Raw genomic sequence first — 24,635 nt, forward strand, 5'->3', positions numbered from 1 at the left:
TAGATTCGGGTGATATTTATCTTTATTTATTATTTGAGACCACTGTATATGACAGTGAAAATATAACTCTCCATGAGCAAATGAAAATGTTTTGGGAAGTTGAAAATTTGGAAGGACCCCTAACAAAAATTACGACGATTCATACTACGAGGATTGTTATAAGAAAACAACTCATAGAGAAGATAATGTTCGATATGTAGTTCGTCTTCCATTTCGTCGAGAATACCTAGATGATATTTATTTAGGGTCATCAAGGAGTAGTGAAGTGCTCAATACTTTCGTATGGAGAAAACTTTACAGAAATCTCCGGAGCTGAAAGCTGAGTATAATCGTGTTCTACTGGAATATATTGATTTGGATCATATGGAGCCTGTGTCACATCGTGAGAAAGTGGACGAGAAGCAATCATCGTTCTACTTGCCGCACCATGCGGTTGTAAAACCAGATAGCAAGTCAACAAAAGTAAGAGTTGTATTTAATGGGTCAAAGAAGACAAATAGTGGCTACTCTTTGATAGCAGATTTAATGAAAATTATGATTTCTTGGAGATTTTATGGATATGTACGTAACAATTGAAAACTTCTACTTTTGGAATTAACTGTGCACCTTTTTTGGCCTTAAGGACTTTAATTCAGCATGGAGAAGATTGCAAATTGACAGATAGTCTGTCTTCTGAGATTCTGAGGTACGAGACCTATGTGGACGACGTACTTTCTAGAGGACATGATCTAGAGGAAGCTCGTTATAAGCAAATGCTACTTATTGGAACTTTAACTTCAGCCTTCCCTCTGAAGAAAATGGCATCCAATTGCAAAGCACTTTTAGAAAATTTGACCCGGGAGGATCTTCTTGATGAAATTTGATGAAACTAGTACTACGAAAACCTTTGGAATTCGCTAAAATGCGAAGAATGACACTCTTTTCTACAAGGTTCAGGAGGTTAATAGCACTTTGGTGGCTACTAAAAGAGATATTCTATCAGTGATCGTGAGGTTATATGATCCACATAGATGGATGGGGCCCGTCATAGTAGTCTTAAAGATACTTATGCAAAGTCTTTGGCAAGAAAAAGTTTATTGGAATAAAGCGGTTCGTCCCAGTATTATGGTATTCTGGAGAAAATTTCTGGAATCATTGTCAAACGTAGGTGAACTAAAAATTCCGAGGTGGATAGGTTATTCGCCTGAGGCTACAATACAAGCACATGGATTCTCAGATGCCTCTGAGAAAGCATACTGTGCAGTTGTGTACATACGAATTGAGCACCCAACGAGGAGAACCACTAAAGAGTTTAACAATCCCTAAATTGGAGCTTTGCGGAGCTGTAATGTTGGCGAAGCTAGAATGGCCTTAACATTCGGTACGATTATAAAAAGTTTTATTGGACTGACTCGATCGTGCTTGGATGGCTTCAGAAAGATCACAGTCGCTTAAAACATTCGTAGCAAATCGTATCTTGGCACTTAAAGAAATCTGCAACAGCGAAGATTGGCGTCATGTAAGTACTGATGAAAATCCTGCAGATATTTGTTCTCGTGGTTGCACACCATACGAACTCAAGGAAAACGATCTATGGTGGTATGGACCACCCTTCGGAAACCATTAGAAGAATGGCCAAAACCAAAAACTTTCGATCCGCCAACTATAGAAACCAAAAAGACATCATCCTTCACGTTTCTTTTTAAAGATGAAGAACAGAATTCGTCATGGTCAGAGAAAGACATATTCAAACGAGTTTTATCATTTAATAGAACTATCAGAGTTATAGAGCAAAGCATTCATGTTTTTCAAAGACGTCGATGCCGAACCCACCCTGGAGTATATTTTACTACCGAAGATCCAATTACGACTGTAGAAATTATAGATGCTAAACGGAGAATGATAGTATCGGCGAAAAAAACATTTTATCCTCTTGATTACGAATCGAAGCTGTACTCAACTCAAGACCATTGTGCTCAGTGTCGGAAGATCCAAATGAATTGGTCCCCCTGACTCCTGGTCACTTTTTACGAGGAGCCCCTCTAACAGCTCCCCTGAGTCTTGCTTAAGTGTACCCATGAAATCGCTCTCATACATTAACAGATGGCAGCGATTTAAAACACTACATCACATATTTAGTCAGATATGGAAAGCAGAATACTTCACTGAATTGCAAAGGAGATACAAATGGAAAACTTGCAGAAATAATTTGAAGGAAGGTGATCTGGTAATTGTTAAAGAAGATTTTCTACTCCCTAGTGAGTGGTGTCTTGGACGAATCACTCAAACTTTCACCGGAAAAGACAATAACGTGGGAATAGTGGAGATAACAAAAAGCGGCCTCATCGTTCGCCCAATCGTGAAGGTATGTCTTCTTCCCACTACCGCGCCTCAATCTGTCCCACATCTCAAGCCTGATGAAGAAAAGTCCAAAAAATTACTAAACCAATGATCAAATCAAAAATGCAAGTTTCTCATTGTATATGTTTGCCTTTCCCCTCTTTTCATTAACAGATACAATATGGCTTCCAACAACCCATAACCACCATGCTTCCTATGTGGCCGGAACCATCCGCTGAAGTATTGTTTGACATTCCGGAAAAAGTTATTCTCAGATCGCGGTCAGGCTCTAGAAGGACAGGACATCTGCCTAAACTGTCTCGGCTACGGTCACCACCGCTCAATATGCCCTTCGCCCCACAGATGTGAACGCGCAAAGCATCATTCAATGACTCATCATGACCAAATTCTGCACGATTCTAGCCAAGAGAACGTGGTCGAAACCAGTGACCACGAAATGCTGACGAAGTGGTACCCTTCTACAAGATGGCCACAACGTATGAAGGAGCTAAACCGGTTGACTACATATCGCCACAAAGAACGATCTTTCAGTACGACACCCAGATACAACCTGTAATCCAGTATGAATTACCCGCAGGAGACATTAAGAAGATGGTAAAACTAGCTTGGTTCAATCAAGTGCCAAAATCATGGGTCCTGCGAGATAACGTTGAAGAAATATTTCAGGAAAACCAGAAGACTGGCTCTGTATCAATCCTTGACCTAGCCATCCACACCCCTGAAGGCGACCTAAAAGAACGCTTCATCGTGCTAGAAAGCATCCCATTTTTCACTGCGCCCCCGATAAAGCGTCCATGTCATGTCATCCATGCGGCAGGGCGACCCTTAGTTCACCCTGAGCCGTTTTCATACGGGAAAATGACGGAGTAATTGGCCACGACCTAGAAGAACAAATTGCGCGTGGTCCCTGAAAAAAATTCTAAATGTAATCCGAATGTGCGGATCATGTGCCCGCAGCAACTACCCATTTCTGAAATCTCTCTGTCCGTTGGTGCCTCAAGACCACTTCCCTGCCTTATCGCCATTTTGTTGCCGGGAGTATGCTGAAGCCATGTTCAACATCAGTGACGTCCCCCTGACTCATCATATCATCAACATTAGTATTTAGTTTCCATCCCTATTATCGATATTATTTTCAAGAAGTTTGCTATTTAGTACATTTTCTCTCTGGTTTTTTTGCTTTCTCATTGTCATACTAATACTCAACCATTTCCATAGGTACATATATTCATAACGGGTTATATTTAATACATAGCGCTAGGAGCGCCTTCTTAATTTTAAACTTCCATTTTTCAATTTAGTTTGTAAGATCTACTCAATAAAGCAATAGCTTTAAAAAGTGAATTTTCTCAGAGAACTTGATTGTTTCAACTTTTTTGGGAATTCAACATCAGAATTCTGTGTAAAGACCTGAATTCTTCAAGTTTGTAAGCTTTTGGGTATTCAGCCACCATTCAAAATTTTTGTGAATGCTTTGCACACATCGTAAGCACCTTTTGTTTTAACTGCTTCCGTCCAGGTGTATTTAGAGAAATTATCAATAACTGTGAGCAAGTACTTCATTCCTTTATTAATTGTAGAATAATTACCCAATTCCACTAAATCCGCTTGCCATAAATCGTCAATGCCTTTTGTTATAACTCTTCGGCGAGGAAAGCGCTTTCTCGCTTGAGAATGAAGCTCATTTACAATTGCTCGTCTTTCCATTTATCAGTTTTTGAGAACTTGGTCAAGAATAATGTTTTGAGGTAATGACGTTAGTTTGGTTTCTACAACACCTGAGTTCTTTTCCTAATAGATCTATTTCTTTTCGCAAATTTCTTATTTCGGATGATACATCTCTTTTTATAATTTCTTTAACAAAATCAACAAAATAAAGTTTGCTATTTCCAAAATTCCCATCGCCTGCTTCGTCTTTGTGTGGACCATATATTGCATCAAATGTATGTGTATTCTCCAATAATGCATTCAAATTGTTAGCGCCATAATCATACACTGTTTCTGATTCTTCGTCGGAATAAAATGTATCATCTATGGAGTCATCTTGATCCTCGTAATTAACACTGAACTTGGTTTCATCTATCTCCTTTTTAGATTAATTTTTAATTTTATTCATTCATTTCATTTTATTCTTGGTCTCAGTCAAATTTAAATGAGATAATTTTACAACATCTTTTAGTGGTTTTATTATTGGTTTGAATGTGTACTCTAATCGCTTCCCCATCTCGTTCTCTCTCTGTTTGATTGATTGAAATTTTCTTTTTAGAACACTACTCGATTTAATAAATTCTTTTAAAACGTCGTGGGTCATTTTTTTCTAAACCGATGGTTTTTAAACTGTTGGTTTCTAAATCGATGGTTTTCAAACTGGTGGTACCTAAACCGATGGTTTTCAAACTGGTGGTTTCTTGACCGATGGTTTGCAAACGGGTGGTTTCCAAACCGATGGTTTTTAAACTGGTGGCTTTTAAACCAATGGTTTTCAAACTGGTGGTTTCTAATCCGATGGTTTTCATACTGGTGGTTTCTAAACCGAAATTATTACGTATGAAAGGTTGTAGCTTTCAATATAGCTGGACGGATTAAGCGCAATGTCTGATTGAATGAAAGTATAATGGAATACTAAATATGTATAAACACATTAAATCCTTTTCTATATCGGCCCTTCAAAATGCTATCTTTGCTTACAACTAAAAATCCATATTTATCCTTCCAGCATACTCGACAAATCTCGACAAACTTGTTACACGACAACAACAACATGCTCATTGAAAATATGTTTCGTATTAACACGGTCTTGTTTAAATATAATGAGAAAATTTGCTTATCTCTTACAAGATGTTTTGGAATTTTTGTGTATGTTTGATATAAATAAATAGAATTGATATTTTCTGTCTCCCCATGCAAAAATGTGCACGATTATTATTTTGTTTTTCCCAAGCAACATCGTCAAAGGTCATTATAGAGTTTTCTTCAGCACCATTTGGTTGTATAACATCAGCATTTTCGGAAAATGTGTGGAACCCCATTCCATTTATAGGGGTTATGAGCTTTTCTAAATATTTATATTTTGGTTGATGAAGTGATTTTGAATATAAATAAATGTTTTCGAATTTTAATCCATTAGGACTTTCAATCAAGCTAGTTGTTTTTAGGCTTACCATTTTGCCTTTGAGCCTTTTCTCGTTTAAAAGATATATATATTTTTCATTTTTAATTTTAATTCACCATCTTTTATTTATCTATTTTCTTAATAACATTTTTGGGGGTTTGTGCAATTTAGAATTATTATAATAAGTTTTAAGTTTTAGATATTTAATTTTTATTGTACTTTATATTTTAATACATTTGATAATAAGTTTTTAAATCTGTATTTAAGTTTTCATATTTAGATTGATGTGTTTTCTGTACAATTTTTCACCTTTTTGTTGTTTGTTGTAAAAAGTCTTAGTTAATGTTAACAATTTCACAGTGTTCTTTTTTGTAATGTTGATGATTTTTGATGTCTGTAAAATGTTCACTGTTTTTTCATGAAAATATTAATGTTATTAGTTCTTTTTTCTCTTTTATTTTGCACTGACACTTGTCACAAGGGGGGGAAACGTGCGTTCGCGACGATAATTCGATTAGAACTAACTATTGTCCAATTTGCATCGTCACATTAAACTGTTGACGTTATTAGAAGAAGTTATTAGAATTCAGCATTGGAACTTACCGGTGGCTGCATAAATGTATGTGTGTATGTGTTTACATTATTTACATCATTTTGTTATGATGCCGCCGGTAAATACCCAACCAACAGTGTTGGGCAAAATAATAGCAATTTTATGAACATTTTCTGGGCCCCGAATGACAAGTGTAAGTATTCATTTGTAATATACCATAAGGATCCTCGGTTTTCAGTTCCTCGGCATGTTCTTGATCGGCCCAGCAAACACGTAGCCCAGTTGTGTGTTGTAGGCCAGGACATCTCCAATTCCAGCTGCTGTACACCCATCTTTCCTTATGGCGGAGTACGTGTCCGCTCCCAGTTCCACATCGATTGGACTATTTCCACGGGGATCAGGGTCAGCAAGGGCGTAATTTGTAAAGCATCTCGTGGGGTCTTCTAGCATTGGGTCCGAGTAAATGCGTCTTGGGAGATCTTCGATAATTACCGCATTTACCTTCAGACTCCAAGTACTGTTCGTGCGGCGGGGCGAAACGGTGAAGGTTGTGAATCGCTCCCCTTTGTAGCTCCGCGACTGCAGACCCAGGTGTCAAAGGGGAAAGGTCGTTTGGGTCGTCGCTAGCAGGACTTAAGGGTCGTGAGTTGAGACAGCCTTCAATTCTTGATAAAATTGTTGTAAATTCTTCAAAGGTAAAATTCATTTTTGGTATACTTTTTCGCAAATGAATTTTAAATGATTTGACGCCAGCTTCCCACAAGCCGCCCATGTGCGGAGCACCAGGAGGAATAAATTTCCAAGTAAGATTTTGAGTGAAATTATTTTGAATTGTGCTATTTTGAATACTTTTCATGAAAGCTAATCTATCTCGCTTTAATAGATCAACCGCTCCCACAAAATTAGTTCCGTTGTCCGAAAATATACAAGACGGACGACCTCGCCGACTAATAAACCTAGAAAAAGCGGCAAGAAACGCATATGTCGACAAATCGCTTGTGGGTTCTAAATGTATAGCCTTAGTGGCGAAACAAACAAACAGGCACACGTAGCCTTTTGTAATAAAGCAGGCTCCTCCTGAATAACTTTTAATGTTAAAGGGTCCTGCAAAATCTACCCTGTGTTTGTAAAGGGAAAGAAAGGTGCGTTCGGGTGGTAGCGAAGCCATTATTTGAGTTTGGGTTTGTTTTTTGTGAATTAAGCAGATTCGACATTTTCGTATGGTTTGTTTGATAAGCGACTTGAGTCCAAATATCCAGAATTCGGACCTTAATACTCGGGTCATTAATTGATTGCCCCCGTGTAAAGTAACCTTATGAGTGAATTCGACTAATAATTTGCTAAGTTTTGCGCCATGTGGTAATATTATTGGGTGACGTTCGCTATAGGTAAGGGCTGGCGATTGTACCAATCGGCCATTTGCTCTAATAATACCCTTTGAGTCTATAAACGGGTTGAGTGTCAAGAGAGGACTTGAGGGAGAAATTTGAGTCTTTTTCATAAGTGTGTTGTATTCGTCTGCATATACGATTTTCTGGGTACGAATTATGCAAGATCGTTTTACATCTCGGATTTCCTCTGAAGTAAGGTCTTTTGATGAGGTTCGAAGGTGTTGCCTATCATCGTAAAGTTGTCCTTTGGTTTCAATTTGTACTATTGCTGTGAAGAGTAGTGTTCCTCCAGATTGTCGCTCACAAATTTGCTTATCTTGGAGGGTCAAAGTAGTAATAGTAGTTGGTTCTAGGTTTGTAGTGGACTGTATTTGATTTGTAAGAGCAGCAGCACTAGTACTAGGTCGTGCTTCCACTCGAGCTAGGTATGAGTTGGTTGTTTGGGTTTCCGTTCCCTTGTGTAACAAAGTATTGTGTCATAGTACAAATACGGCAGCCAAAGCGACTTTTGCAATCCTTTACTCCGTGATTTGATGACTAGCAATTGTAGCATAAGTGTGTAGTTTTCACGATGTGAATTCTGTCATTCGCACTCTTTTTCAAAAATTCGCTGCAATCTCTTATGAAATGATTTGATTTGCAGACTTGACAAGTTTGAGTATTTTTCGGCTTATTTTGTTGAGGTAATATTACATTAGTAGGTCTTCCTCCAAAGTTGTTTGTATTTTTTGAGACATTTGTTTGAAACGTTTTCAAAAATCTAGGCGTGTGATTGTTAGTTGGTTTTTGTTCAGCAAATTTCGATGTAGTGGGCTTTATATTTCCAACTGATTCCAAAGTTTTGAATTTGTTTGTTAAGAAAGCGTCAAACTGTTTCCATTTTGGAATTTGTTTACAATCGCTTAATGAGTTCTCGAATTCTTCTAAAAAGCCTCTAGTTAATTTTGTTGAACAAATGTATATTAAAATCGGATCCCATCCTTTAACATCGACATCAAACATCCCCAGTGTCTGAATGCTGCTATTAACATTGCGTTGTAGTTTTTGTATAGTGTGACTTGATTCAGTAGAAACTCCAGGTAGATTAAAAAGTGTCTTGATTTCTTCATTAATTTGCATTCGTTTATTCTCGTAAGGATCTGTGAGATTTTTCCATGCTAATGTAAATCTATCATTAGTTAGTGGGACATGTGAAATAATTTCTCTAGCTTCTCCTGCTGTCTTTTGCGTTAAATGGAACAATTTTTCGACATTGCTTAATTTTGAGTTGTTTATGTAAATTGCCGAAAATAGATCTCTGAAAGTCGGCCATTCTCTATAACCACCTTTAAATGTGTCTGTATCGCATGGAGGTAACCGCGATACGTTTGCGAAATCCACTTCCCTTCCTTGTTGTGACATCTCTGACTCTCTTTTCATTTTTTCCTGTGTCTTTTCATCCAAAATATTTTGAATTTGTCCATTTATTGAACTCAGCGCTTTTTTGTACGATCCCATGGTATCCATATAGTGCTTCCTCAGTTTATTTTTATCGATCGGCTTTCCTTCTTCTTCTGGAACATAATCCCGGCAGTCTATGTATGCTCTTTTGACCTGGTCCCATGCAGAGTCCAACTCCATCCTTGTTGTCTCCAATGTATGTACCGTGTCATCAGGTTTTGTTATTGAAAAAATTGAAATATAATCCAGATAATCGTTGACGCAATTTGTGAATTTATCGCTTAAAGATTTATCCATTTTGCAAGTTGAGCGTTGACCTTTACGAAATTTTGTTGGTTTACAAAAAAGAAAAGTTGCCCAATGAAAAGGACTAACTTGGTTTAGAATTTAAACTTTTATCCAAATTTTTATTTTTAAAATGAGGATAATTTTTTTTTTTTTCAATTTTTGTCGACGAAAACGATCTTATCTTATTGGTTTGAGTCAAATTATATTCCGTTTCCTTTCAAGAATTTCAAAATTTTTGAAAAATCTTACTATTTTTTTCCAAAAAAAAAAACGAGAGTCTTTTTTGATAGTCAAAGAGAAGTTTTATGTTCCAAAAAGTTTCAGAAAATCCAAAAAAAAAAAAAATTTCAACGAAAGAAAAAATGTGTGTTGGGTTGTCGAACAAAAGTTTCAAAAAAGTTTTACTTAAAATCGCTTAATATCCTATAACAGGAGGATTTTATTTTATAAAAGCCAATAATTTATTGATGTGAAAATTTGTCTGATTCAACAAATTTTCTAAATTCGCCAAATTTTTCGATAAAATTCGCAACGAGAATTAGAGAAAATTATGTATGTATAAATCCAAATATTTCAGCAGAAATATTTCAAACAAATAATTTGGGTCAAAAATCCAAAACTTTGAGCAAAAATTTCCAAAAAATTTGATTTGGGTCAAGGTCCAAATATTTCAGCAGAAAATTTTATGTCCCAGCATAATATTTTGAAAGAAAATAATTTGGGTCAAAATCCAAATATTTTCAGCTAAGAATTCAAGAAAGTGTAAAAAAATGTCAATGAAGAAATTTTTCCCAAAAAGTTGTCGTGTTATGTGTCACAAAATCAAAAAAAAAATATACCAGCAAAATATTTCTGCGAAAAATGCAAGAAATTAATTTTGGGTCACAGAAAATTTTTAAGCTCCTTAGAGCAATAGATATTGTGCTAAATGGGAAAAAAGGTTAAAATTAGAATAAAAATAAAAATTGTAAATATATGGGATCGATTTTATGTCTGTTCACCAGACTCCGATATAAAATTTGTTCTCCAAAATTTCAAAAAAATTTGTAGTTTAAGTTTCAAATGTATGTCTGTCCACCAGACGCTTGCTTGTTTGCCAATTTTTTCTCCAAAAATTTAAAAAAAATTTAGGTTATTTTTCGTCTGTCCACCAGACGCTATTTTTTTAAACGGGTTTTATTTACTCGTTTATGTATTCGGGTGACGCCAAATTTTTCCAAAAAATGTGGCGACTATATATTGCAAGTGACGCTTTGTTTCCAAAAAATTATATATAGTTTTTGCAATATGGCGTTTATATGTTTGCCAAGTTTAGTGACGCCAATTTTCCAAAATTAAAAGCTTATGTATTTGTGTCAATATGGCGCTTATGTATTCACCTGAACTCCACGTTCAGAAAATTCCAAAATTCTTAGTATATATATATTTGTATATGGCTGAAAATTCCCGCTATTTTCGAAAAAATATGTGTCTGTCGTTTTTTTTTTTTTTCGGCTCAATAGCATAATGTCTGTCCACAAAAATGGCTCCAAATGGAAAATTTCGTTCACTGTGTCAGAGTGGGCAACTAGCAGCTTTGAATATGGGTCAAAGTGTTATTGCAAATTATGGGAATATGCGGGTCAATGCAAATATTGAAGATTTGCCTGCTCCCGAAATTTCAACGAGTACTCACTTTGGGTTTTTTCCGGGTCTCGATGTTGTACCTTGTTTGTTGTTGTTGTGCTGCGTGTGTCCGTCCTACTGCTGGCTCCAAAATTCTCCGTGTTGTGGTTGTTTTTGTGTCACTGTAAATTGTCTCTTCGATATCCCTCTTTAACGTCTCTTCTGTAACCCTGTGTATTGTCTTTTTTTTTTTGTATAAAAAACTTTTTCAACTTTTTATTAATTTTTTAGATTTTATATTTTTTAAAATTGAAGAAAAAATTTAATTTTTCTAAAATTTTAAAAAATTATATTTTTTTTTAGCACTGTGTTACTTCACTTTTTGTTGCACTGTGTATTGTCTATTTTTTTGTAAACCTTTGTAATTTTTTTCCAAGGTTTTTTTTTTTCAACACTTTTTTAACTTTGCACTTATTTTTGAACCCCACTGTATTTTTTTTTCTATTTCACTGTTCTTGTGTCTGCCCGTCCACTCACAAATTGTTCTTTGTTGTTTTTAATAATTTAAAAAACTTTCACTTTTTTATCCGGCACTGAAGGATCAAATGTTTTTAGGCTTACCTTTTTGCCTTTGAGCCTTTTTTCATTTAAAAGATATATATTTTTTTCGTTTTTAATTTTAATTCACCATCTTTTATTTATCTATTTTCTTAATAACATTTTTGGGTGTTTGTGCAATTTAGAATTATTATAATTAGTTTTAAGTTTTATATATTTAATTTTTATTGTACTTTGTATTTTAATTCATTTGATAATAAGTTTTTAAATCTGTATTTAAGTTTTCATATTTAGATTGATGTGTTTTCTGTACAATTTTTCACCTTTTTGTTGTATGTTGTAAAAAGTCTTAGTTAATGTTAACAATTTCACAGTGTTCTTTTTTGTAATGTTGATGATTTTTGATGTCTGTAAAATGTTCACTGTTTTTTCATAAAAATATTAATGTTATTATTTTTTTTCTCTTTTATTTTGCACTGACACTTGTCACACGGGGGGAAACTTGCGTTCGCGACGATAATTCGATTAGAACTAACTATTGTCCAATTTGCATCGTCACATTAAACCTGTTTTGCCTGTTGACGATGCTTAGTTATTAGAATTCAGCATTGGAATTTACCGGTGGCTGCATAAATGTATGTGTGTATGTGTATGTGTTTACATTATTTACATCATTTTGTTATGATGCCATTTATGCGGCCGCCGGTAAATACCCAACCAACAGTGTTGGGCAAAATTATAGCAATTTTATAAACACTAGTCATAACATTTATTTTTCCGCAGTTCAATAGGCACATTATTACAGCTCTTATAGAGTTTAGTAGCAATTGACTATGTTTGGGTTTTCCGCTATTATGTCGTTTAAAATCAAAGTTTCTCACTTTGATATTTGTATCTTGTTCCATCAAACGCATTTTATTGGCTTTACACTATTATATTTCATCATAAAATTTATGGATCAAAAATTTTTTATATTAAATTTTTCGTGATTTTCGTTTTAAATATATATGAAATGATTGTTTATTTGAAAAATAAATTCAATTGCAATCGAAACATACAAGGAAGAGGATTGCTAAATAATACTATAAATTCAGTTCCATTTGAGCTTAACTTTTCTGGTTATCAATATTGTGGACCCGGAACAATGTTGGAAAAAAAGATTACAACGAGGTGACATAGGAATAAACCGCATGATATCAATGCAGCGATAAATATTGCTCACAAAGAAATTGGAAAATCATTCAAGGGGAATAAATCTAATGTTATTATTTCTAGAGTTATAAGAATACCGAAAATTGGTGTATTCTTACCAATAATACAAATTTTAACAGCCCTCAGCGCAGTGGGGACATTGGCTAAATTGTCTCTTCGATATCCCTCTTTAACGTCTCTTCTGTAACCCTGTGTATTGTCTTTTTTTTTGTATAAAAAACTTTTTCAACTTTTTATTAATTTTTTAGATTTTATATTTTTTAAAATTGAAGAAAAAATTTAATTTTTCTAAAATTTTAAAAAATTATATTTTTTTTTAGCACTGTGTTACTTCACTTTTTGTTGCACTGTGTATTGTCTATTTTTTTGTAAACCTTTGTAATTTTTTTCCAAGGTTTTTTTTTTTCAACACTTTTTTAACTTTGCACTTATTTTTGAACCCCACTGTATTTTTTTTCTATTTCACTGTTCTTGTGTCTGCCCGTCCACTCACAAATTGTTCTTTGTTGTTTTTAATAATTTAAAAAACTTTCACTTTTTTATCCGGCACTGAAGGATCAAATGTTTTTAGGCTTACCTTTTTGCCTTTGAGCCTTTTTTCATTTAAAAGATATATATTTTTTTCGTTTTTAATTTTAATTCACCATCTTTTATTTATCTATTTTCTTAATAACATTTTTGGGGATTTGTGCAATTTAGAATTATTATAATTAGTTTTAAGTTTTATATATTTAATTTTTATTGTACTTTGTATTTTAATTCATTTGATAATAAGTTTTTAAATCTGTATTTAAGTTTTCATATTTAGATTGATGTGTTTTCTGTACAATTTTTCACCTTTTTGTTGTATGTTGTAAAAAGTCTTAGTTAATGTTAACAATTTCACAGTGTTCTTTTTTGTAATGTTGATGATTTTTGATGTCTGTAAAATGTTCACTGTTTTTTCATAAAAATATTAATGTTATTATTTTTTTTTCTCTTTTATTTTGCACTGACACTTGTCACACGGGGGGAAACTTGCGTTCGCGACGATAATTCGATTAGAACTATCTATTGTCCAATTTGCATCGTCACATTAAACCTGTTTTGCCTGTTGACGATGCTTAGTTATTAGAATTCAGCATTGGAATTTACCGGTGGCTGCATAAATGTATGTGTATGTGTTTACATTATTTACATCATTTTGTTATGATGCCATTTATGCGGCCGCCGGTAAATACCCAACCAACAGTGTTGGGCAAAATTATAGCAATTTTATAAACACTAGTCATAACATTTATTTTTCCGCAGTTCAATAGGCACATTATTACAGCTCTTATAGAGTTTAGTAGCAATTGACTATGTTTGGGTTTTCCGCTATTATGTCGTTTAAAATCAAAGTTTCTCACTTTGATATTTGTATCTTGTTCCATCAAACGCATTTTATTGGCTTTACACTATTATATTTCATCATAAAATTTATGGATCAAAAATTTTTTATATTAAATTTTTCGTGATTTTCGTTTTAAATATATATGAAATGATTGTTTATTTGAAAAATAAATTCAATTGCAATCGAAACATACAAGGAAGAGGATTGCTAAATAATACTATAAATTCAGTTCCATTTGAGCTTAACTTTTCTGGTTATCAATATTGTGGACCCGGAACAATGTTGGAAAAAAAGATTACAACGAGGTGACATAGGAATAAACCGCATGATATCAATGTAGCGATAAATATTGCTCACAAAGAAATTGGAAAATCATTCAAGGGGAATAAATCTAATGTTATTATTTCTAGAGTTATAAGAATACCGAAAATTGGTGTATTCTTACCAATAATACAAATTTTAACAGCCCTCAGCGCAGTGGGGACATTGGCTACTGGTGGATCATTTATATGAAAGCAATAAACTCAAGAAAGGATGCAAAGAGACAGTTAGAAGAAGGTATTCGTCATAATAAATCTAAGGAGGGATTCTACCTCAAACCATTGAAAAAGGGGGGATTTAGATATAATAACCTTTGCAAGGAAATATATTCCGCATATATATATATATATATATATATATATATATATATATATATATATATATATATATATATATATATATATATATATATATATATATATATATATGTGTGTGTGACAAACTTCCCAAAAAACCACATATTATAGAATGCGGTATTGTTAATCTTTATTCGTATAAAGGTCCTGGGACCCATTGGGTAGCATACTATAAAAATTATTATAAGAAATAATTTTTTTATAGATTCGGCAATCTTCAACCCCCTTTGGAAATACTGCAGTATCTAGGAACTGATGTAACTTTTAATTATGTAAGAAAACAAAAATTCAATTACTTCAACTGCGGACATTTGTGTTTGGAGTTTCTTTTAAACGTTCGTCTATAAAGCAGTAGTAAAAGTCATAAATGATAATGTACAATAAAATTAATAAATTTTATGTATTAGAAAAAGAAAATCTTGTTTTAATTGATTTATATTTTTAGCTTTTATTTATGTATTTGTAAAATAAAAATGTGTATAAACCAGTAAGAACTACTAGGCAAAATATAAGAACCATTATAATACTATCAATTGTTAAAGTACTCCGTATAGATGGGGCTATTGAATTTGAAAGACTTACTTCTTTGGAATGATATTGCTCTGATATGACAATATTATGGATTCCGCACGTATGAAAGCCTGCTTCAGGTAGGATATTGCTAGACCAATGTTTGTGTTCTGCCAGTGGCAAATCTGTTTGTTTCCAACGACAATTTTCAACTCCACAAAAATAACAAGTAACTCTATCTGCTTGTCCTGTACAATAAAATCCAAACATTGCCATTTCTCTAGGTTTTGGATCTATTAGTGGCCAGGCATCGAATGTCTTTAACCGCTCCTCCTCTCTATAAAAACATTCCTCAAGGATGTTTAATGAGTTTAAGTTTTGATAGCTAGAGACATGCATGCTTTTACTGAAACTTCTATTTTAATACTAATTTTGGGTAAAATAGGAATTGTTTTTTAGAGAAATAAAATTATATTCTTTTGAATAAAATAGAATAAAATAGATTTAAAGGTGGTAGTATTATTCGCTTCATTCAATGGTTTCTTAGCAATTGAAAATCCTCCTTCACTCAGTTTCTTTATGGCTTCATCTCCTAGAAAAACAAAAAAACCTAACAAAACCAAATATTAATAATAATAATAATGATAATAATAATAATAATAATAATAACAATATAATAATAATAATAATAATAATAATAACAATAATAATAATAATAATAATAATAATAATAATAATAATAATAATAATATAATAATAATAATAATAATAATAATATAATAATAATAATAATAATAATAATAATAATAATAACAATAATAATAATAATAATATAATAATAATAATAATAATAATAATAATAATAATAATAACACTAATAACAATAACAACAATAATAATAATAATAATAATAATAATAATAATAATAATAATAATAAATAATAATAATAATAATAAATAATAATAATAATTATAATAATAATAATAATATTAATAATAATAATATAATAATAATAATAATAATAATAATAATAATAATAATAATAATAATAATAATAATAATAATATAATAATAATAATAATAATAATAAATAATATAATAATAATAATAAAATAATAATAATAATAATAATAATAATAATAATAATAATAATAATAATAATAATAATAATAATAATAATAATAATAATAATAATAATAATAATAATAATAATAATAATAATAATATAATAATAATAATAATAATAATAATAATAATAATACCTGCCCTAAACCAAAGCAAAAAAGGCATGATTTTTACTGTTTTAATCTTTATATTTATTATTAAATTGGTTCATGATATTCTTATAAGTATTTAAATCCTTTGCAACATCTACCATTGCATCATCACTTTCAGCTTCACTACATTACTTTCAGCTTCACCACTGATAATATTATCAGGGAGATCATCAGTGAAAGATGAGTCTGTCGCTTCCAACTCATAAATGTTTCGCCCCTCAGGTATCCGTACCCTTAGACAATCTTCTATTAAGTCTTCTCTTGACGCATCCCATATATTTGCTTCTAGCGATCTTTCTTCTTCTTCCTCACACCATGTTTCCTCAGATGTTCCTTCTTCATCAGCTCCCTCAGCGGATATTTTGTTGCTTGACCCTTCATCTTCGGCAGCTGTTTCCTTCTGCGACCAATCGATGTCATCCGACCAATCCATATTCTCTAAACCTTGAGCTGATGGATGGATAATTATTCCTTTGGCAGCCAAATCGTTCTCTAATTCCGCTTTACTTTCCGGGCTTAACCCATCCTCCTTTTCCCAAATCTGTGTTACTCTTCCAAATTCTCTTTCTTCAATATGCTCATAGATGACTCGTTCAAAACTTTTGAAGGCCTGGTGTTGCTTATAATGATATCACTTAACTGATTGAACTCCTAAAAATGAATATTACTTTTATACACATAAGTCCTTTCTGTTGCGGAGGTTTTTTCTTTTCTTTTGTTTTAAGAAACCAATATAAATTAAATAGACATATCACACTATTATAGACACCCTTGGTTGTCACCAATAAACTTAACTTACACTTGACGAACACCGAGATTCTAACACTCAAACAATATTTTTAGAATAAATGTCAACCATTTTCCGAATTTATTGGCAATTAATTTATAATGCAAACATACAGAAATATTAAGTATATCCCACAAAAATTGTCAGCAAGACAATTCCAAATGAAAAAAATCATTATTCATACACACGAAACATTTGTATTGTAAAGAAATTAGAAGCCATCCCAAAAAAAGGTCATCTTGGCACTGAGTGCGTCTTGAAGAACACATAAACATCCCCTAAAATATGCTTACAAAAACTCACTACACTATATTAAATGCAATATAATGCCCCGCGGTTGTTATGTCATAGGCACGATCACACACACACACAACCACCTGCATCACCCGGTCAAAAGATCATCTTACTACAGTTCGTCTTAAACATTACACACAATCATTTCCTAAAAAAATATAACAGACCTACATTTTCTAAGCTTATATTTATTATAGCCATTTCGCATTCATGTATCTATTCCAAAGAAAATCAGAGGCATTTAGCAAATTTGTCAAATTTGAAGCAATGGCTACGCCAATGCATAATACCCCGAAATCAGCAGTAACTGTAGACCAAGGTACAGAATATCATTCTAACAATGCAACGGAATATTTTAAAAGAAAAGGAATTCAGCTTCAACGCACAGTTCCTTATACCCCACAGCAAAACGGGGTTGCTGAAAGATTTAACCTTAACATAGTACAATTCGGATAATATTAACGGTGAGTGTTAAAAGACATTTACATTTCCACTAGCTTTATGTAAATGCCGCATTTCTTTACTGGGATTCAAAATGTCAACCATTTTCCGAATTTATTGACAATTAATTTATAATGCAAACATACAGAAATATTAAGTATATCCCACAAAAATTGTCAGCAAGACAATTCCAAATGAAAAAAATCATTATTCATACACACGAAACATTTGTATTGTAAAGAAATTAGACGCCATCCCAAAAAAAGGTCATCTTGGCACTGAGTGCGTCTTGAAGAACACATAAACATCCCCTAAAATATGCTTACAAAAACTCACTACACTATATTAAATGCAATATAATGCCCCGCGGTTGTTATGTCATAGGCACGATCACACACACACACAACCACCTGCATCACCCGGTCAAAAGATCATCTTACTACAGTTCGTCTTAAACATTACACACAATCATTTCCTAAAAAAATATAACAGACCTACATTTTCTAAGCTTATATTTATTATAGCCATTTCGCATTCATGTATCTATTCCAAAGAAAATCAGAGGCATTTAGCAAATTTGTCAAATTTGAAGCAATGGCTACGCCAATGCATAATACCCCGAAATCAGCAGTAACTGTAGACCAAGGTACAGAATATCATTCTAACAATGCAACGGAATATTTTAAAAGAAAAGGAATTCAGCTTCAACGCACAGTTCCTTATACCCCACAGCAAAACGGGGTTGCTGAAAGATTTAACCTTAACATAGTACAATTCGGATAATATTAACGGTGAGTGTTAAAAGACATTTACATTTCCACTAGCTTTATGTAAATGCCGCATTTCTTTACTGGGATTCAAAAGAAGATTTTTACATAGAAGTTCCTGATGGATTAAACGCTCCTAAAAACCAAGCTCCTAAAAACCATACGAAGGTCGCTTTATGGACTTAAACAAAGTCCAATAATTTAAAAGCAATAGAGAAGGTAAATTCGGATCTACGTTCACTATTCATAATGTGCGATTGTGGGCCCCTACAATGTTATTTGGGAACGTAGAGTGAATATGATATAACTAAAGGCACAATGAAGCTGAATCAGAAAAATCACATAGAACAGATTGTTTAAAAATTATCATGGTGGTTTCTAAACCGATGGATTTCAAACTGGTGGTTTCTAAAAAGATGGTTTTCAAACTGGCGGTTTTAAAACCGACGTTTTTCAAACAGGTGTTTTCTTTAATGAATTTTATTTAAAATGTTTGAGCCGGGCGGTTTTTATAAACAAACTATTACGTATGAAAGGCTGTAGCGTTCAATATAGCTGGACGGATTAAGCGCAATGCCTGATTGAATCAAAGTATAATGGAATACTAAATTTGTATAAACACATTAAACCCTTTTCTATATCGGCCATTCAAAATGCTATCATCTCTGCTTATAACTAAAAATCCATATTTATCCTTCCAGCATACTCTACAAATCTCGACAAACTTGTAACACGACATATCTTCTCCAACATGCTCATTAAAAATATGTTTCGTATTAACATGGTCTTGTTTAAATAGAATGAGAAAATTTGTTTTGGAATTCTTGTGTATGTTTGACATAAATAAATAGAATCCATATTTTTGTGTCTCCCCATGCAAAAATATGCATGATTATTATTTTGTTTTTCACAAGCTACATCATCAAATATCATTATAGAATTTTCTTCAGCACCATTTGGTTGTATAACATCAGCATTTTCGGAAAATGTGTGGAACCCCATTCCTTTTATAGGGGTTATGAGCTTTTCTAAATAAGTTTCTCACTTTGATATTTGTATCTTGCTCCATCAAAAGCATTTTATTGACTTTACACTATTATATGTCATCATACAATTTATGTATCAAAAAAAATTTTATACTTAATTTTTCTAGATTTTCGTTTTAAATAAATAAAATGATTGTTTATTTGAAAAATAAATTCAATTGCAATCGAAACATACAAGGAAGGAAGGAAACATACAAGGAATAATGTTATAAATTTACTTTTGAGTTTCACTTGTCTGGTTATCAATATTGTGGACCCGGAACAAAGTTGGAAAAAAGATTACAAAGAGGGGTGATAAAGGAATAAACCGCATGATATCGATGCAGCGATACATATTGCTCACAAAGAAAATGGAAAATCATTCAAGGAGAATAAATCTAATGTTATTATTCCTAGAGTTATAAGAATACCGAAAATTGGTGTATTCTTACCAATAATACAAATTTTAACAGCCCTCAGCGCAGTGGGCGCATTGGCTACTGGTGGATCATCTATAATGAAAGCAATAAACTCAACAAAAGATGCAACGACACAGAAGAAAGTATTCGTCATAATAAATCTAAGGAAACATAGCTATAGGCAAGGCATTCTACCTCAAACCATTGAAAAAGGGGATGGGTATTATATACATAAATAAACTATCGACAAAAAAACTAATATTTTAGTTACCCAATAGACCTCTAACAGATTTAGATATAAGAACGTTTGCAAGGAAATATATTTAATAATATATATGCGCGACAAACTTCCCAAAAAAACACATATTATAGAATGCGGTATTGTTAATCTCGATTCGTATAAAGGTCCTGGGACCCATTGGGTAGCATACTATACAATTATTATAAAAAAGCATATTTTGATAGCTTCGGCAATCTTCAACCACCTTTGGAAATACTGCAGTATCTAGGAACTGATATATTAGCTTCCATATCCTTCATACTAAGTATTTTCTTGAAGCAGAGAAAATTGAAGGAATTAACTAATTCAGTGTAGTAATTCATATTATAACACTTGTTTTTATTTTAATCTGTATGATATTCATAGAATGTTGCATCTATTTATATGATATTGCTTATGTTTGACTCCACCCGCAATCCGACCCACCATTAATTTTGTTTAAATATATTCCCCAATAATTAAATAAAAGGAGAAGACAAACCCCCTTCTCACTCTCGTTATTTTTTTTTCCCCTCATAATAAAAAAGACAACAATTATTTATTCATATTTCTTTTATTTTATTAACAAAACCCAATAATCATAATAATAATACCTGCCCTAAACCAAAGCAAAAAAAAATTGGTTCATTCTTATTCTTATGTGTATTTAAATCCTTTGCAACATCTTTCATTGCGTCATCACTTTCAGCTTCACCACTGATAATATTATCGGGTTTTCAGGGAGATCGTCAGTGAAATATGAGTCTGTCGCTTCCAACTGATTCAAAACTTTTGAAGGCATGGTGTTGCTTATATTTCAACACTTTTTTAACTTTGCACTTATTTTTGAACCCCACTGTATTTTTTTTCTATTTCACTGTTCTTGTGTCTGCCCGTCCACTCACAAATTGTTCTTTGTTGTTTTTAATAATTTAAAAAACTTTCACTTTTTTATCCGGCACTGAAGGATCAAATGTTTTTAGGCTTACCTTTTTGCCTTTGAGCCTTTTCTCATTTAAAAGATATATATTTTTTTCGTTTTTAATTTTAATTCACCATCTTTTATTTATCTATTTTCTTAATAACATTTTTGGGGGTTTGTGCAATTTAGAATTATTATAATTAGTTTTAAGTTTTATATATTTAATTTTTATTGTACTTTGTTGTTGTTGTTGTAGCAGTTTTACACGTTCTGTTGTTTTTTCCGACTAATCTGGTTCTTCCTCAATGTCCAGGTTTAGGAATTCTGCTACCTTTATGGGCTGTAGCCATAGATCCTCTGGACGGAGTTGGGTAGGCTTGGCAGGACAATTAAACAAATGCAGCGTGTTGTGCGGGCCTGTATCACACGCTGGGCAGGCGTTCCGCACATCCTCATCAATTCGTGCCCAATACGAATTGAGACGGCTGCACCATCCTGAACGTAGTTGGGCCAAAACTACCCTGGTTTGCCTAGGCAGCCGACGTTCTTCAGCTGCAATGGATGGGGGGTGGACTCCGAGTATGGCATTCATACTGTAATTATTGACTACCTCTGCGACTGCATCAGTATGAATGCTATTCAGACCTGCTAGATAGGCTTCATGATCTAGAGGCTCTCTCTTATATCGCTGGACCTCTCTCTCTAGATCGTGCAGGTCCTTCCTGACACGCCTGGGTGGGGGAGTTCTATCCACCATATGGTGGTTAGGGTGACTCCCGCGATAACACCCAAGCAGGTACTGCAACGAAAGCATATGATTATGCTGACGTAAGGGAAGAACCTTCGTCTCCTCATGTAAGTGGTCCACAGGCGTCATGAGGAGGCACCCTGTTGCAGTTCTCAGGGCGGCATTCTGGCAGGTCTGAATACATTTCCACTGCGTTGCACTTGTATTCGCCGACCACACTGGAGCCGCATAGCTAACCACAGACCGACCTATCGCTTTATAAGAGGTCAACAAGGTTTCTTTATCCGCACCCCAAGTGCTGCCGGCTAGCGCCTTGAGGACCTTGTTCCTACTTTTCATTTTATCGCAAATAGCTGTGGCTTGCGCGGAAGACTTGAACATGCTATCGAATGTGACCCCAAGAATTTTGGGGTAGTTGGTGGTCGGAATTATATGCCCCTCGACCTGCACATTCAGCTGTGTTCTCATCTCCGCAGTCCATGTGGTAAATAGTGTGGCCGTCGATTTAGTGGCGGATATTTTCATATTCCTCGCGTGGAAGAAGGCGGCAAGCTCCGCGAGATAATTATTCACCCTGACACATATGTCATCAACTACAGGACCCGACGCCATGATCGTACAATCATCCGCATAAGTTACGATCTCGATGCCGTCTGGAGGGCGCGGAATTCCGGAAAGGTAGAGGTTAAACAGTTCCGGAGATATCACCCCACCTTGGGGAACTCCCTGTTTCACTCTACGAGGCTTGGACTTCTTATTCCGGAATTCCACGTACGACTGGCGTCCACACATATAGTTGACTATCCAACGTTTCAAACTTGGCCGGAGGATAGTGTTCTCAACGTCCTCGAACAGCGTGGCATGGTTGACCGTATCAAAGGCCTTTGATAGGTCGAGAGCCACCACTACTGTTCTGTGGCACGGCCTGTTCTGGTTGAGTCCTCGACTGATATGTGTGGATATGGCGTGCAATGCTGTTGTAGTGCTATGTAGTGGACGGAAACCGTGTTGATGGTTAGCAACTGAATAGCTTCCTCTGATACTGGGGAGGAGTAAGGCCTCGAGAGTCTTTGCTACTGGCGACAAAAGCGAAATTGGCCTGTATGATTCGCCTTTGCTGGCATCCTTGCCAGGCTTCAGTAGCGGGACCACCCTGCCCATTTTCCAGGCTTCGGGAACTATGTGGGTGGCTAACGACAAGTTAAGGACTTTGGTTAAATACTCAACTCCCGGCGTATCCAGTTGCTTCAACATTACCATTGATATTCCGTCCGGGCCCAACGCTTTAGATGACTTAGCGTTTCGGATGACATTCGCAACATCACCCATCGTAAACTGTGGAGGTACATCCTCGGCGGGAAGAGCTCTTATACGACGTAGTACTCCTCGCCTCGCCCTATCACTCTCGGGGTGCTCGACAAATTGGCGGTTAAAACAGCCAGCGCACCTCTTCGGATCAGTCACAGTTACGTCGTTAAATGTGACTGCTGTCCTATCATCCTTTTTCCCAGGGTTAGAGAGTGACTTTACCGTTACCCACAGTTTACTCAAATCGGTTCCGATGTTGCAACACTTCAGATGGTCTAGCCACTTTTTCCGCTTATGCTCCTGTACCAACCGGTTGACTTCCACTGTCAGTTCACTGACTCTGGGATCAGTAGGGTTGGTACGTCGGAGCTCATCACGCTCATTCGCTAATCCCGCTGCCGCTGCTGGGAAATTTGGTCTTACTTCGGGTATTCGACCAGCAGGTATATAGCGAGCGGCTGCAGCTTTGATGATGTCCCGGAAAATCCTTTCAGCTACCCGAACATCAGAAGGATTGGGCAGTTCTCTGAAGCGAAGGTTGGTGAACTCTCTGAACTCGGGCCAGTGGGCTTTCCCATGGTTAAGGAAAGTGCGGCGTTCAGAGGTTATGAAATCGGGCGATCTGCTGATGGAGACGATTATCGGGAGATGGTCTGAGCCAAGAGAAATGACGGGTTGCCAAGTCACGTCATTTATCAGACCGGGTGACACGATGGTTAAGTCTGGCGAACTGTGACACTCTCCTCTTATTCGGGTGGGGGCATCCTCGTTTACCGTGCAAAATGTGGAGCAGTCAATCTGCTCTGCCAACGCTGATCCCCTCTGGTCATTACCTAGGACGGAATGCCACAACTCATGGTGGGCATTGAAGTCCCCTAGTACCAGGCGGTTATTGCCTTCCAAAAGTGGGCTTATATTAGGCAAGTAACGCGGTTCACAGCTATTAACCGGCGGGATATACACATTAAGCACCTCTACCTCGGCAGTACCACACTTGACTGCTACCCCCATACACTCCATGTACGGGTCACTAGAGACTAGCTCAAGCGAGATAGGTCTGTATTGAACAGAATGGTGTATCAGGAACGCTAATCCCCCACCTCCACTTCTGGTGCGATCTTTCCTCAATACGTTGTAACCATTGCAACGTTGTAAGCTACAATTTTCATTGAGCTTGGTTTCCTGCACCGCTGCGATCTTGATATTCCTCCGATTCATAAAATCCACTATCTCATCAATTTTACCTCGGAGTCCGTTGCAATTGAACTGCAAGAACGATGCATTGTCCGGAATTGGAACAGCAACATGTGGCGTTAAGTGCTGCGGTAA

At 34.8% G+C, this 24,635-nt stretch overlaps 2 protein-coding genes and 1 long non-coding RNA gene across 9 annotated transcripts in view; 1 reads left to right on the forward strand and 2 right to left on the reverse strand.

Moving 5' to 3' along the window:
- Window positions 1-13,621, reverse strand: part of LOC101891951 (uncharacterized) — a 127,144-nt gene extending 113,523 nt beyond the window's left edge. For 2 of the 5 annotated variants that reach the window (XR_009343911.1, XR_009343912.1), the window contains exons 1-2: window positions 13,337-13,478; window positions 12,598-12,699 (exon numbers count right to left, since the gene is read on the reverse strand). This is a non-coding gene — a long non-coding RNA (uncharacterized LOC101891951). Of the gene's footprint in view, window positions 1-12,597; window positions 12,720-13,076 lie in introns of all 5 variants that reach the window. The other 3 variants (XR_009343906.1, XR_009343910.1, XR_009343907.1) reach the window with 3 other exon arrangements.
- Window positions 1-24,635, forward strand: part of LOC105262412 (putative transcription factor egl-18) — a 489,034-nt gene that overhangs the window by 96,248 nt on the left and 368,151 nt on the right. The window lies entirely within an intron of this gene.
- Window positions 5,562-7,818, reverse strand: LOC105262506 (uncharacterized). Its single transcript, XM_011297706.3, has 2 exons — window positions 6,222-7,818; window positions 5,562-5,860 (listed from the first exon to the last, which is right to left on the reverse strand). The coding sequence occupies exon 1, from the start codon at window positions 7,504-7,506 to the stop codon at window positions 6,409-6,411; it is 1,098 nt and encodes a 365-aa protein (XP_011296008.3). The 5' UTR covers window positions 7,507-7,818; the 3' UTR covers window positions 5,562-5,860; window positions 6,222-6,408.

Source organism: Musca domestica, unplaced genomic scaffold (assembly GCF_030504385.1).
Source record: "Musca domestica strain aabys unplaced genomic scaffold, Musca_domestica.polishedcontigs.V.1.1 11, whole genome shotgun sequence".
NCBI classification, from domain to species: Eukaryota; Metazoa; Arthropoda; class Insecta; order Diptera; family Muscidae; genus Musca; species Musca domestica.